The sequence below is a fragment of the Panthera tigris genome, chromosome F2 (assembly GCF_018350195.1).
Source record: "Panthera tigris isolate Pti1 chromosome F2, P.tigris_Pti1_mat1.1, whole genome shotgun sequence".
Classification (NCBI taxonomy): domain Eukaryota; kingdom Metazoa; phylum Chordata; class Mammalia; order Carnivora; family Felidae; genus Panthera; species Panthera tigris.
Window position 1 is genome coordinate 66,856,924 of NC_056676.1, and position 14,781 is coordinate 66,871,704.

Sequence of the window (14,781 nt, forward strand, 5' to 3'; positions counted from 1 at the left end):
GTGCAGTAACATATAATAACTTTTCATTCAACTTCCAGAGCATTTCTTTATTCAGTCCTTTAGTAAGGTTTACCATGAAATTTTACATACATGATGGAAAATGGAAAGGACATACTAATTACATGTCAGGAAAAAAGATTTTAATGGTGTTGTTATATAGCGTATTGGCTAATTCCAGTGGATCCTGCTCTCTCACTGCTGACATTATCTCCAGTATTTGACTAAAAGAGAAAACAAAAATGGATGGTTATTTCCAAGTACCTGCTCAGTTTTAAAGGTTTCCTCTTCATCCATGCAGAGGAAGCTCTTGTACGAGCACCTTTAACATAATAAGCTTTAACCAGCTATAAAGTTTTCAACAGAAAGGCTTAACTGCCGCCATATTTAAAATAGGGTAAGTTGAGACAAGGACCAGGTTCAAATAAATTCTAAAACCAGCCCATATTAGGTCTACCACAAATTAATGGAACTAACCCAGTGAAGACGACGAGTTCTTTTAAACCGTAAGTCATTATGCATTCATTAGTGGGTCATGATGAATTTTCAGAAAATTGTAAGAAAAGGAAAAGTACATTGCACTTAAGGGAAGCACTGTTTCATTTTTGTTTGGTTTTATACGTACATGTGTGCTGAGTCGCAAGGTGGGTGGCATTGTGGGTACAGCACAGTTTGAGCACCTCTGCTAAGAGAATTAGTCTCAGAGGACAGCAGGAAGTTGCTGCATCATCATTAGCACGGTGACCGCAAAGGAAGTTACAAGGTATTTACTTGGAATAATGCATGGTTATTGGGGGAGGGGGGAGGAGACGTGCTTTCTCCTCTGTACTTTTTCCCTGCACGATCAAGAACAGCCTGGGTGGCAGATCTTTCAGTTTCTCTGCCTAGAATAATCATCATCATGAGTGTTCTCTAGCCGTACTATATGTAATGTTTTTATACGTGAATTAGAAAGTTCTAAAGTCCAAATTAAACATTTAAATATTCTTTGTGTTAAGTTTTTTGTCCCTGCTATGGGTTTCTTAAATTAAAGCAACTAAAGGAATTAGGGACAGAGATTAGAGACTTACTGGAATTTTTTAAGTACATAATCGTAACACAAAAGCTTCGCTTAATACAGACTAAATTTTTATTATCTAGATCAAAGTATGCCAAAAGCAAATCTGTTAACATTTAAATTGACATTAAGGACCCAATTTTCTTAGTAAACCACAGAACTTTCCTCGGTTAACTACTCAGAATTAGAACTTACCTGCATAATGTGTGAAGTCAGTAAGGTTCCTGCCACCCATCTCCTTTTTCAGTCCTTTCTCTGTGCTGATATGTTAACAGCTTTTTAAAAACCACTGCCATTTTCCTGCTGAAAATCCTTTGGGTCCTGGTGAAATCTAAACTACTAAGGTTGGCATACAGGAGCCCTCACCAGTCTTCCCAGACTTATTACTTACCCGTGCATCCTACTTTTTGTCACAGTAAACTCATTGTTTCCCCTCTGAGCAGCCAAGCCCTTCTGCAGCCTGCCTTTGCTCAAGGCGTCCGTCCTGGTCTGGCCTAACTCCCAGTTGCACTTTGTGACCAGCTGAAATGTTACCTTAGTTAAGCTACTTCCCCACAAGGCAGGCAGTGACTATGTCCTGTGCCGTATATTCATACCTCTATAACAGAACTAACATCTTGGATTATACTTTCTGCTTCTTTGTTTCAGGAGGGCAAGGATTCCTGTCTGACACCTTCAATGTCTTATCCAAAGTGCCTGGCAGAATGTATCTCGTCATCTGCTGGGTGGATGCGGGCAGGGACTTTGATTCTTCTATGTAACCTCAGTAACTTACACCTTCCTGACATACAAGAGCTTCAAAATGTGTTTCATGGAATTTATAATCTAAAAGGGAGAAAAGCTCTCTATAAAAATAATTAAAATATAAAACTGTTAATAGATGGGATTGATAAAAATGACTTTTTAAGTAGGAATTAATTAGTAATTAGCGTTAGACTAGAGGCATGTGTTTCTGAGATGTGGTTTAAAAACTTTGTAAATGCTGGCTTTCCCAAGCTCAGCCTCCTCAACTGGTATTCATAGTTGCAGCTGAGACTCAAGCTTTCTTGCTTCTTAGCAGTCTGCACTTGGAAGACCACCGAATTTTGTTTTACAGATGTGTAACCTAGGTCCAGAGCTATACCGTATTTAACATTAAGGCAGTATAGAAAACTGACTTGGATCCCCGTTGGCCAGTACTTCCTCTAAGCTGGCTGCTGGGAAAATACCAGTTTGTTGTCTCTAGTGTCTCTTTAAATCTCCGAAAGATTCAGAAATAATTGTCTTCTGACAATCTGCAGGTAGCTGCATTTTATAAAAGTTACAAGTGATTCTTTACTAGCCAGGATTTAAATGTATTCCTCAGCCTATGGGTTTTAAAACCATCCTTGCCAACAACAGAATGTTAACAAAGGAAAATCTTTCCAGTATTATTTTTGTAGAATAATTTTTCACTTTTCTGCCTGCTGCATTTTAGATCTTATCTGATACACTTACCTGTTAAAAGCTACTTAAAAAATGTATATGAAAGGAATTATTACAACCTAAAATTAACAGTTCAATTGCCTGAACTGGTAAACCATACTTGATTGATACAGTCTAGATTTAAATTATCAGCTTATGCAAACAAAAAACTGGATGTGCCCATTAAAATGATATAAAGTTAACCTGTAAGTTACATGCTCTACAGCTCCTTAGCAGTTAGATGGGTAAACAGCCCTTCTTTTCACATGCTACATGTATTATAATCAAAAACTAATTCTGAATTTTTTTTTTCTCCTTTTGGGGTAGGAAAAGGAAATCCTTTCTATACCTTGCCCTTTTGTTCAGGGGCTCAAAGAAATGTGTTACTTCTTAGGTTTATTCAGGTTGTCAATTCATTTAAAATACAGATACCATTAAAAAGGTCTCCTGCTAAGAGTGCATTTTTATAACCATCAGCCAGGAAGCAGTATGAGAATCTTTTCTGCCTTTCCTACAACATGACAAATGACCAAAATCACATGAAGTTCTTACTGCTGTAATAAAACCACTTTTATTGAGCTGAGAGGTTGAAATGGTATGAAGAGGGGCAGAGACAGAGCAACTTAGTGCAAATCCTTCCAAATCCTTTCAAAATGGTGGCCTTTGAGCTGAACTTCATTTGAATTTCACCCAACTTTAGTCCCTTGAGTTCATTCTGTAAGTGGCATTTGGTAGTTGACTTTTGTGTTCTGAAGACCAAGAAAACAAAATACTTACATTATATGGCAGGGTTCATTCCTGTCTTTCACACAGTGCCCATTTTCCCACTTCTTTTTGGTAGGAAACGAAGTTTTTACATATTTTGACCCAGCATGTGTACTTTTCACTCCACACCAAGGTGCATCTGGAGTTGAGCAAAGAAAGAAGTCTCTTCAGAGATTTACCTTTCAAATTACTGATTTTTTTTTTTTTTTTAAAGTTTTAAATGTCTATTTTTGGGTGAGAGAATAGGGGAAGGGGAGAGAGAGAGAGAGGGAGACATGGAATCTGAGGCAGCCTCCAGGCTCTGAGCTGTCAGCACAGAGCCCGATGCGGGGCTCGAGCCCACGAACTGTGAGATCATGGCCTGAGCCGAAGTCAGACACTTAGCTGCCACCCAGGCGCCCCTCAAATTACTGTTTTTGTAATGAACATTATCAAACAATGTAAATTCCTAAATACAAGCTAAGATTCAAAGCAAAAAAAATCTAAGCACAAGATTAAACCTTGAACTCTACAAATTTTTTTTTTTAATTTTTTTTTTCAACGTTTTTTATTTATTTTTGGGACAGAGAGAGACAGAGCATGAACAGGGGAGGGGCAGAGAGAGAGGGAGACACAGAATCGGAAACAGGCTCCAGGCTCCGAGCCATCAGCCCAGAGCCTGACGCGGGGCTCGAACTCACGGACCGCGAGATCGTGACCTGGCTGAAGTCGGACGCTTAACCGACTGCGCCACCCAGGCGCCCCATGAACTCCACAAATTTTAAAATGCATTTTTAAAATTTTAATTGCTTTTTAGGAGTCTTATTTTTTTTTCTGCTAACATTACTGTTGGTGTGTGACATACTTTTAAAAAAGAAAGCTAAAAGAACACCAATTATAACTAGAAAAAAGTTAAACCTCTATTTGCCTCTCCTGAATGGGAAACAGTGGCTTTCAACACCAGGATTATTCACTTACCTCTTTCTTTAATAAAGAATTGTAAGAATTTACACATTTTACAAGGATTGTGCTTTTAATAAAATAATTTGTCATGACTCTCCAAGGAAATAAACCTGATTCTTCAGAATGGCTTAGTCTTGACTTTACTAAAAAGTCCATATGTGTAAGTAAAGCCTTAAGTTCAGGGCTAGGTAAAATTTTTAGCTTCTAACCTTGTTTTAAGAGGCAACAGATTAATTTCTAAAATTCTTTGACTAAACCAGTTTGATTTAAATTTATGTACTTGAAAAGTATCGTAGAATTAAGCCATTACAAAGATGACATTATGTAAAAAAATGTTTTGAAGATTTTGAAACCCTGAGGTGAAATAAGACTACTAGTTTAATAAAATATTTATAACCTCCTTAGTCACCACATATTCTGACATCCCATTTTTAAGTGCTTGGCTTAGTCAAACTTCTAAAATTGAGAAACTTGATTGGATACTTGTCTGTTAATTAATAAAAACCTCAAAGGTTTTCTGAAAAGTATAATTGTTGAGATTGAGCGTCTTTAAGATATTTAACTTTTGTCTAGCTCTGTTTTGGTATGGTTTAATATGAAAATGAAAGTTCAAAAAGCATAAACTTACCAGTTTCAATCATTAATTTTTCACTAGGTATTGACTTCAAAACTTCCAAATTAGCCTCAGTTTTCAGTGAGCTTAAAAAAAATTTCAGAGATAATAAGAAGGTATATTTAATGAGGAACTTTTTTTTGTATTATAAACTTACCTAAAACATTACAAAACCTAAAATCCCCAAGCAAAACTTTGGTTGGCTCTAATGGCAGTATACACATTTCTATCCTTACAGAATCCGGATTAAGATCTATTCCAACCATATCCTGGCTTTTGGGGGATGCAGTTTTGTTTTTTTTTTTTTGTGCTTATCAGTTGACCAATAAAAATCAGTCTGTGTAAAACTTTAAAGAATTCATTTGCTTCCCTGGGTAATTTGCATAACGTAGAAAGGCTCAAAATGCTGAGTTAGAAGGTCTGGTCAGTTCTGTATGGGCCAAGTATTGGTACAAAGATATCAAAGTTAATGCTTCACGAACCAGAAATCGAATCTTCACAAAGGATGAAAATCATAGTCTCAGAACAAGCAGCATTTAACAAGGAATGAAAATGACAACCTAGTTAGGAGATGTCAGTTTGAGTCTCCTTTTTTGGTGCCCTTTCCCCCACATCTGGAAACAGGATCTTCCATTACTTTTGACATTCCGAAACTTGATGTGTTAGAACCCTTCCAATTTAGACCCCACCCCCCACCCCCAACTCTGAGAAAAATTATGGGAAAAAAGGAATTTTCCTCTTTTGTCTTCTCTCTTTCTGGGACTTTTATTAGTCAATTTTAGGACTCCTGAATTAGTCTGCTAGGCCTTCTTTCTTTCATCCATTCCTGGGAAATTAACTTTCATTTCCTTAATTTTCATTTTCAGACCACGAGACGACTGTTTTATTGGTCTCAGTTCTTCACTTTCCTTGAATAGAAATGTATCTATACCCTTGCTATGGTTTCTTAGAAGGAGGAGCTTAAATCTGGCCATGAGCAGAAGCTTGAAATGCACTGTTTTGATTTTGATGGCACTTTTGTGATCTGAGAGTAGCATGCATTTAACATCTGTTGCCTCTTCAGCCTGGGCATCCAGAATGAAAACACGTAACTTGGATCTGAATTCAACATGTAGCCTGAAAGATCTGCCTCTATCAGTCAACCCCTAGCTAACCCAAAGACTCAGCAGTAAGAAAAAAATACCTCCTGTCATAAGCCAATGAGTTTTGGGATGGTTTGCTATATAATGTAATGATGATTAATACTGTCCTTACGTTGCATTTTTAATTTTAGCATATATATAACTTTCTTTCTGGAGAGGTTAAAATATATATAAAACTAGAATATAAAAACCCCCATGTATTCATTACTTGGCCCCAACAGTTATCAACTCCTGGCCGATAACTATCCCATCCACTTGTCCCAAACCTCTTCTATATAATCTTGAAGGAAATTCAAATTGTTGTAGTTTCTACATTTTAGCATTTATTTCAGAAAATATTTCAGCATGTATCTTTAAGCATGAATATTAAAAAAAAAAATGCAACCACAATACTATTATCATGTTTAAGAAACCCCAACTCTTTTAATATACCAGTATTCAAACTGTCACAGTGTCCTACATTCTTGTTGTTTGTTTGACTTAGGATCCAAATGGGAGCCACGCATTGCAGTCTAAATCTCTTAACCTGTTAAATTTTCCTGCATCTCTTCTTCCCCTTAAAATTTATTTTATGAAGAAACCCAGTTGTTTGCCTTGAAGTTTCCTGGTCTTGATTCCATCTGTCTCCATCTGGCTTTGTGTCGGGCCTCTGTATACTGTTCTATTGATGTATATGTCTGTTTTTGTGCCAGTACCATACAGTTGGGTAGGTTCCTTTTGTAACGGGAGCATAGTGAACATACAATATTACAGTAGTTACAGGTGTAAACCATAGAGATTTGACATTTGTCTACAAAATGCTCACCATACAAACTTATTACACTATTATTGACTATATTCTCTACACTGTATTTTGCATCCCCATGACTAATTTATAACTGGAGTCTGTACCTCTAAATCCCCTTAAAACAGCCACCAGTTCTCTATTTTTAATTTTTTTGTTTGGTCATTTATTTTTTAGATTCCACATAGAAGTGAAATCATAAAGTATTTGTCTTTCTTTGTCTGACTTATTTCACTTAGCATAATACCCTCTAGATCCATACATGTTGCATATGGCAAGATTTCATTCTTTTTTTATGGCTGAGTAACATCCCATTTTGTATATGCAAACCTTTGTCCATTCATCTATTGACAAGCACTTAGATTTTTTCCATATCTTGGTGGTTGTAAATAATGGTGCCGTTAACACAGGGATGCACGTATCTTTTTGAATTAGTGCCTTTTTTTTTTCAGGCAGATAAGCAGAAGTGTAATTATTGGATTGTGTGGTATTTCTATTTGTAATTTCTTGAGGAACTGCCATACTGTTTTCCATAGTACCTGTACCAATTACAGTCCCACCAACCCTGCACAAGGGTTCCCTTTTCCACACCCTTGCCAACACTTGTTATTTCTTGTCTTTTTGATACTAGCCATTCTGACTGGCGTAGGTGATACCACATTGTGGTTTTGATTTGCATTTCCCTGATGGTTAGAGACATTGAGCATCTTTCCACGTGTCTGTTGGCATGTGTATGTCTTCTTTGAAGAAATGTCTGTTCAGGTCTTCTACCCATTTTTAAACTAGATTTTTTTATTGGTGTTGAATTGTAGGAGTTCTTTACATGTTTTGGATATTAACCACTTACCAGGCTTATCATTTGCAAATAGTTTCTTCCATTCAGTATGTTGCCTTTTTGTTTTGTTGATGGTTTCCTACACTGCGCATAACCTTTTACTTCAATGTAATTCCTGTTGCTTATTTTTTATTCTGTTGCCCTTGCCTGAGAACAAATCCAAAAAATACAGCTAAGACTGATGTTTAAGAGTTTACTGCCTACATTTTCTTTTCTTTCTTGAACTTGATGTTCAAGAGTTTACTGCCTATGGTTTCAGATCTTACATTTGGGTCTTTAATGCATTTTGAATTATTTTCGTTTATGATGTAAGAAAGTGGTCATTTTCCCAACATCATTTATTGAAGAGACGATCTTTTCTCCTGTGTATTCTTGCCTCCTTTGTTGTAAATTAATTCACTGTACAAGTATGGATTTATGCCGGAGCTCTGTATTCTGTTCCACTGATATGTGTCTGTTTTTACAAAATTTTATTTAAGTAATCTCTACACCCAATGTGGAGCTTGAACTCACGACCCCGAGATCAAGAGTCACATGCTCCTCTGACCAAGCCAGCCAGGCACCCCCTTGTGTGTTTTTGTGCCAGTATCCTATAGTTTTGATTACTATAGCTTTGTAGTATAGTAAATCTGAGGTTGTGATAAGATTGCTTTAGCTCTTCAGGGTGTTCTGTGGTCCCTTACACATTTTAGGATTTTCTCTGAAAAATACTACTGGTGTTTTGATAGGGATTACACGGAGTCTGTGAATTGCTTTGGGTTGAATGGACATTTTAACATTAATTCCTCCAATCCATGAGCATGGAATATCTTTACATTTATTTGTGGTATCTTCACTTTCTTTCATCAGTGTCCTAGAGTTTTCAGAGTATAGGTCTTTAACAACTTTGGTTAAATTTATTCCTACGTATTTTATTCTTACACAATTGTAAATGGGGCTTTTTAAATGTTTGTTTATTGAGAGAGAGAGGTGGGGAGGGAATCCCAAGCAGGCTCTATGCTATCAGCACAGAGCCCAGTGTAGGACTCGATCCCACAAACCGTGAGACCATGACCTGAGCTGAAATCAGAGTCAGACACTTAACCCACTGAGACACCCGGGGCGCCCCAGTGGGATTTTCTTAATTTCCCTTTATGCCCATTTTAGTGTACAGAGACCCAACTGATTTTTGTACATTAACTTTCTATCCTGTAACTTTAGTGAATTCATTTATTCTAATTGTTTAGGGCTTTCTAAAAATACTATGTCACTTGCAAATAGCGACAGTTTTCCTTCCTACTTACCAGTGTGGATGGCTTTTCTTTTGCTTGTCTGATTGCTGTGGCTATGACTTCCAGTACTTATGTTGAATATAAGTGGCATGAGTGGACATCTTTGTCTGTCTTGTTCCTAATCTCAGAGGGAAAGCTTTTAGCTTTTCACCACTGAGTATGTTAGCTTGTCATTATCTGTCCTCTATTATGTTGATGTGTGCTCCCTCTGTACTCCCTTTGTTGATAATTTCTATGAGTGGATGTTGAATTTTGTCAAATGCTTTTTCTATTGTCTATTGAAATGATCATATGATTTTTATCCTTTCCTTTGTTGATGTGCTGTTTGATTTTCAGACATTGAACCATCCTTGCATCCCTGGAACAAATCCTACTTGGTCATGATGAATGATCCTTTTAATATATTGTTGGATTCAGTTTGCTGATATTTTGTTGAGGAATGATATAATCATGTTTATCAGAGATACCTGTAATTTTCTACTTTGTAGTGCTTTGGTTTTTGGTATCAGGGTAATGCTGGTTTAATAGAATGAATTTGGAAGGATTCCTTCCTCTTCAATATTTTGGAATAGTTTCAGAATAGGTAGTAACACTTCTTGAAAAGTCTGGTACAACTCATCTGTAAAGCATCTGATCTAGGACTTTGGTTTGGTGGGAGTTGTTGGATTTTGTTGGTTGGGTGCATGGGTATTTTTTTTCTTTTTTTAATGTCTCAATTTCATTACTAGTCATCAGTCTGTTCAGATTTTGTTTCTTCCTAATTCATTCTTGGTATTTTTCTAGGAAATCTATCCATTTCTTCTAGGTTGTCCAATTTGTTATATAATTTTTCACAGTAGTCTCATAATCCTTTCTGTTTTGTGGTGTTGGTTATTTGTCATTTGATTTTGAGTCCTCTCTTTTATTATAAGTCTGGCTATAGGTTTATCTATTTTGCTTATTTTTTCAAAGAACCAATTCTAGTTTCATTGGTTATTTTTTTTTCTCGTTTCTTAAGTCTGTATTTCATTTATTTCTGTTCTCTTTATTATCTCTTCTAATTTTCAACTTCATTTCTTCTTTTTCTAGTTTCTTTGTGTGTAAGGTTAGATTGAGATTTTTGTTTCTTGAGGTAGGCTTGTATTGCTCTAAACTCCCCTTTTATTTAAAAGTTTTATTTATTTTGAGAGAGTAGGGGAGGGGCAGAGAATCCCAAGCAGGCTCCACACTGTCCGCACAGAGCCTGACACGGGGCTTGAACTCACCAATTGTGAGATCATGACCTGAGTTGAAATCTAGAGGTGGACGCTTAACTGACTGAGCCACCCAGGTGGCCCTCTGAACTTCCCTTTTAGAACTGCTTCTGCTGCATCCCAAATATTTTGAACTGTTGTTTTTCCATTTGCATTTGTCTCAAGGTATCTTTTTAATTTCCTCGACCCAGTTCAGTAGCATGTTGTTTAGCTTCCATATTTTTTCCCCCATTTTTCCCTATAATTGATGTTTTAAAAAAAATTTTTTTTAACGTTTATTTATTTTTGAGAGAGAGAGACAGAGTGTGAGCAGGGGAGGGGCAGAGAGAGAAGGAGACACAGAATCTGAAGCAGGCTCCAGGCTCTGAGTCGTCAGCACAGAGCCCGGCATGGGGCTCAAACTCATGGACCGTGAGATCATGACCTGAGCTGAAGTCGGACGCTCAACCGACTGAACCACCCAGGCGCCCCTATAATTGATGTTTTTAAAGATTTTATTTTTTAAAGTAATTTCTACACCAGTGTGGGGCTTGAACTCACAACCCTGAGATCAGAAGTCACATGCTGTACTGTCTGAGCCAGTCAGGTACCCCTCTGTAATTGATTTCTAGTTTCATACTGTCGTAGTCAGAAAAGATGCTGGATATGACTTCAGTCTTAAGTTTACTTGTTTTGTGGCCTCACATGTGAGCTATCCGGAGAATGTTCCGTGTGCACTTGTGTATTCTGTTTTTGGATGGAATATTCTGTATATCCATTAAGTGCATCTGATTATGTCGTCCAAAGTCAGTGTTTCCTTATTGTGTTTCTGTTGGATGATCTATGCATTGATGTAAGTGGGGTATTAAAGTCCTCTACTATTATTACTATTCATTTCTCCCTTTATGTCTGTTAATAAATTGCTTTATATATTTAGATGTTCCTATTGGATGCATAGATACTTACAATTATTATATCCTCTTGTTGGATTGATCCTTTTATCATTATGCAATGCCCTCTTTGTGTTTTGTTAGTCTTTGTTTTAAAGTATACTGTATCAGGGGAGCCTGGGTGGCTCAGTCGGCTAAGCATCCAACTTTGTCTCAGGTCCTGATCTTGCAGTTCCTGAGTGCAAGCCCTGTGTTGGGCTCTGTGCTGACAGCTCGGAGCTTGGAACCTTCTTCAGATTCTGTGTTTCCCTCTCTCTCTGCCCCTCTTCTGCTTGCACTCTGTCTCTCTCTCCCTCAGAACAAATAAACATTAAAATTTTTTTAAGTATACTATATCCTTTAAGTGTTGCTAGTGCAGTTTTTTTTAATTTTTTTTTTTATTTGCTTCTATTTGCATGGAATATCATTTTCCTCCCTTCACTTTCAGGATGCATGTGTCTTTTTTTTTAATATTTATTTTTGAGAGCACGAGCAGGTGAGGGGCAGAGAGAGAGAGAGAGAGACACAGAATCCGTAACAGGCTCCAGGCTCTAGGCTCTGAGCTGTCAGCACAGAGCCTGACATGGGGCTCAAGGCTACAAACTGTGAGATCATGACCTAAGCTGAAGTTGGTTGCATAAATGACTGAGCCACCCAGACACCCCCGTCTATGTGTTGTTTCTTTAGATCTGAAGGGAATCTCTTGTAGGCAGCAATTTTTTTTTTAAACCCAGTCACCCTATGGTTTTTGATTGGAGTATTTAATTAACATTTAAAATAATTATTGACAGGTATGTGCTTATTACCATTTCTCTGTTTTCTGGTTGTTTTTGTAGTTTCTTCCTCTTGCTCTCTTCCCTTGTGGTTTGATGGCTTTCTTTAGTCTTCTGCTTGGATTCCTTTTTACTTTTTGTGTAACTATTATAGGTTTTAAGTTTGTGGTTACCATGAGGTTCATATACAACAGTCTATTTTCAGTTGATGTTTAAGTTTGCACACTGAAAGCACTACATTTTTATTCTTTCCCCAAGTTTTATGTATATGGTGTCGTATTTTACATTTTTATTTTGTGTAATTACTAGAAATATAACTGATTTTACTATTTCTTTTAAATGTCCTATTAGTCTTACAAGTGGTTGCTCTACTATATTGTATGTTTGCTTTTACTAGAGACTTATTTTCTGTTTATGATTTTCTTCTAGTTGGCATTTTCTTATCTACTTAAAGAAGTGCCTTTAACATTTCTTGCAAAGACCATTTAGGGATGATGAACTCTTTTAAGTTTTGTCTGAGAAAACCTCTCTCCTTGAATTCTGAGTAACTCTGCCAGACACAGTATTCTTGGTTGTAGGCTTTTTCCTTTCAGCACTTTGAATATATCACGACACCACTTTATTCAGGCCTTCAATGTCTTTGCTAGAAAAAAAAAAAAATCACCTGATAGCATTAGGGGGGTTCCCTTGTATGTAATCAGTTGCTTTTCTCTTACTGCTTTTAAGATTCTCTTATTAATTTTTGACCTTTTTATTACTAAGTGCTTTAGTGTGGACATCATTGGGTTCATCTTGTTTGGGGCTCTGTGTGCTTCCTGGACATCTATTTCCTTCCCCTGATTAGGAAAACTTTCAGCTATTTCTTCAGATTTTCTGCCTCTCTCTTCTCCTTCTGGGACTCTGATACTGCGAATATTAGTATACTTGATGTTGTCCTAGTTGATGTTTTAAAAATCCTCATGTTTAAAAATTCCTCTTCTGTTCAGCTTGGATGGTTTCCACTACCTTGTCTTCCAGGTCACTGATCTATTCTGCTGTATCCTCTAATCTAGTAGCGGATTCTTTTTCACTTCATTTATTATATTCTTCATCTCTAATTGGTTCTTTTTTATATTTTCTCTTTTTCTGAGTTTATACAACTCGTTTCTAGTTCAGTGAGCATCTTTATAACCATTACTTTGAACTCTCAGGTGGACTGCTTGTTGTGGTTTTATTTAGTTCTCTTTGTGAGGTTTTCTTTTGTTCTTTCATTTAGAATAAACTCTTGTCTTCTCATTCTGTTGACTCTGCTTTTCTCTTTGCATTACATCAGTTACGACTCCTGGCCTTGCAAGCAGCGGCCTTGCGTCGAAGTGTCCTGTGGGGCCAAGCAGCATAATCCTACCCACCCCACCAGGGCACCAGAACCCAGTACCCCAGGGACATGCCACGTGGGCTGTGTGTGCCCTCCTGTTGTGACTGTGCTGCAACTGCTGCAGGCATGCTGGGTGGGGCTGGGATGCAGTCCCAGCCAGAGCTGCCCAAGGTGTGGTGGGGCGGTGGTTGCTTTGCGGGCTCACCGGTCCCAAACAAGGCTGACCACAGGGTATGGCAGAGCAGGTGCCGATTAAGAAGGGCACCTGCCTGAACTAGCAGGTGGGGTGGGGTGGCTCAGACAAGGAATGCCAAGGCAGGGTGAGCCGTGCTAGCAGGCTAGTTGGAGAGGGTCAGACTTGGCTTTCATCATTATCAGGCCAGCTAGGCTGGAGAAGGGCAAGAAAAATGGCACCTGCTACACTCCCAGTCCTGGAGAAAGTTTCTACAGATCCTTGCCCCTCCAGCACAAACCCTAAAATTAGCCAGTAAATCTATTCCTGTATAATCCAGATACTTTTCAAACTGCTGCCTCTCTGCTGGATCTTAGAGTTAGTAATAGAGTGTGCTGGTCCTGTAAGAGTAGTCTGTTTCTGAATGGCACCCTGGCTCTGCTGGAATAAAGCCCTGATGGTTTTCAAAGCCACATGTTATGGGGGCTTGTCTGCCTGGTACAGATCTCTGGAGCAGTTGAGGTGGGGGGTGGGGGCACTCAACATGGGGTTCGATCCCCTTGCTCTTCAGGGAAGACCTCTACCCCTGTGATATCCCTCTCGGTTGTAAGTTGCCGTACCATGTAACTGGTTCCCTACCATGTCTCTGCTCCTTCTTGCTTTCTCAGTGTGGCCTTTTCTTTCTCCATGGAAGAGTCGTTCTGCTCATTAGGTCATTTTCCGAATGACTTGCATTTCACGTAGTTGCTGCCTGGGGTGTGTCTGTGGGAGGAGGTGGGATCCTCCTCCTCTATGATGTTCCCTGGTCATCTCGACATTAAGAAAATTTTACCTACTGTGTTTCTTACAGGATGTCGAGAATACCATCCAGAGTCTTGACCAGATTCAGGTTGGATTTTTTTCTTCATGTTTTTGGCAAGACCTTCATAGGTGGTGGTTATGATCTTCTATTTAGAAGCACATGGTATCTGGTTATATTTTTGTGACACGAGGCAGCCACAGATGCCCAATGCTTAGACCTCTTAGTTTACTAGGAGTTGCAGATGTTGACAGAATCCTATCAACCCTTTACTCACTAGAACACTTGTATGAAGAGAAAATTCCTATGTCTACTATTAGGTACCCAATGGTAGTTGGTAGAGGGGAAAAATATGTATCTTCCTGTTGAATGTGTTGATTCCCTAGCTTAGCCCAATGGTGGTATTAACACTGACATTCATTTTTAATCATTAAGGAATTCTTACTTTTATGTTCTTTCTCTTGTTACAGCCAGACTGACAGAATGTTACATTTCAGCCTTTACTATATCAGGTCTCTTTTAAAGTTCTTTTTCCTAAATTGTTTCCTCTGGTGTTAATTTTTCTATTTGGTCTTTTTCTTTCTGTTGAGGCACCTCATTTATCTGGTGGTCCTTAATTATCAGTTTACATTTAAGTAGGCTTGAGTTTCCAGTGTTGTGTTTCCTCTGCTTTTGTGTAAACAGAGGACTGTTT

The 14,781-nt window shown here is 38.0% G+C and overlaps 1 protein-coding gene across 9 annotated transcripts in view; it reads right to left on the reverse strand.

The window, feature by feature from the left end:
• Positions 1-26: 26 nt before the first annotated feature.
• The window catches only part of TATDN1 (TatD DNase domain containing 1), a 45,021-nt gene continuing 30,266 nt past the window's right edge, over positions 27-14,781 (reverse strand). For all 9 annotated transcript variants that reach the window (XM_007076834.2, XM_042973654.1, XM_042973652.1 and 6 more), the window contains 3 exons: positions 4,833-4,903; positions 3,275-3,401; positions 27-221 (listed from right to left, as the gene is read on the reverse strand). In XM_007076834.2, coding sequence (XP_007076896.2) covers positions 119-221; positions 3,275-3,401; positions 4,833-4,903 — 301 coding nt within the window. In that variant the 3' untranslated portion in view covers positions 27-118. The remainder of the gene's footprint in view (positions 222-3,274; positions 3,402-4,832; positions 4,904-14,781) is intronic.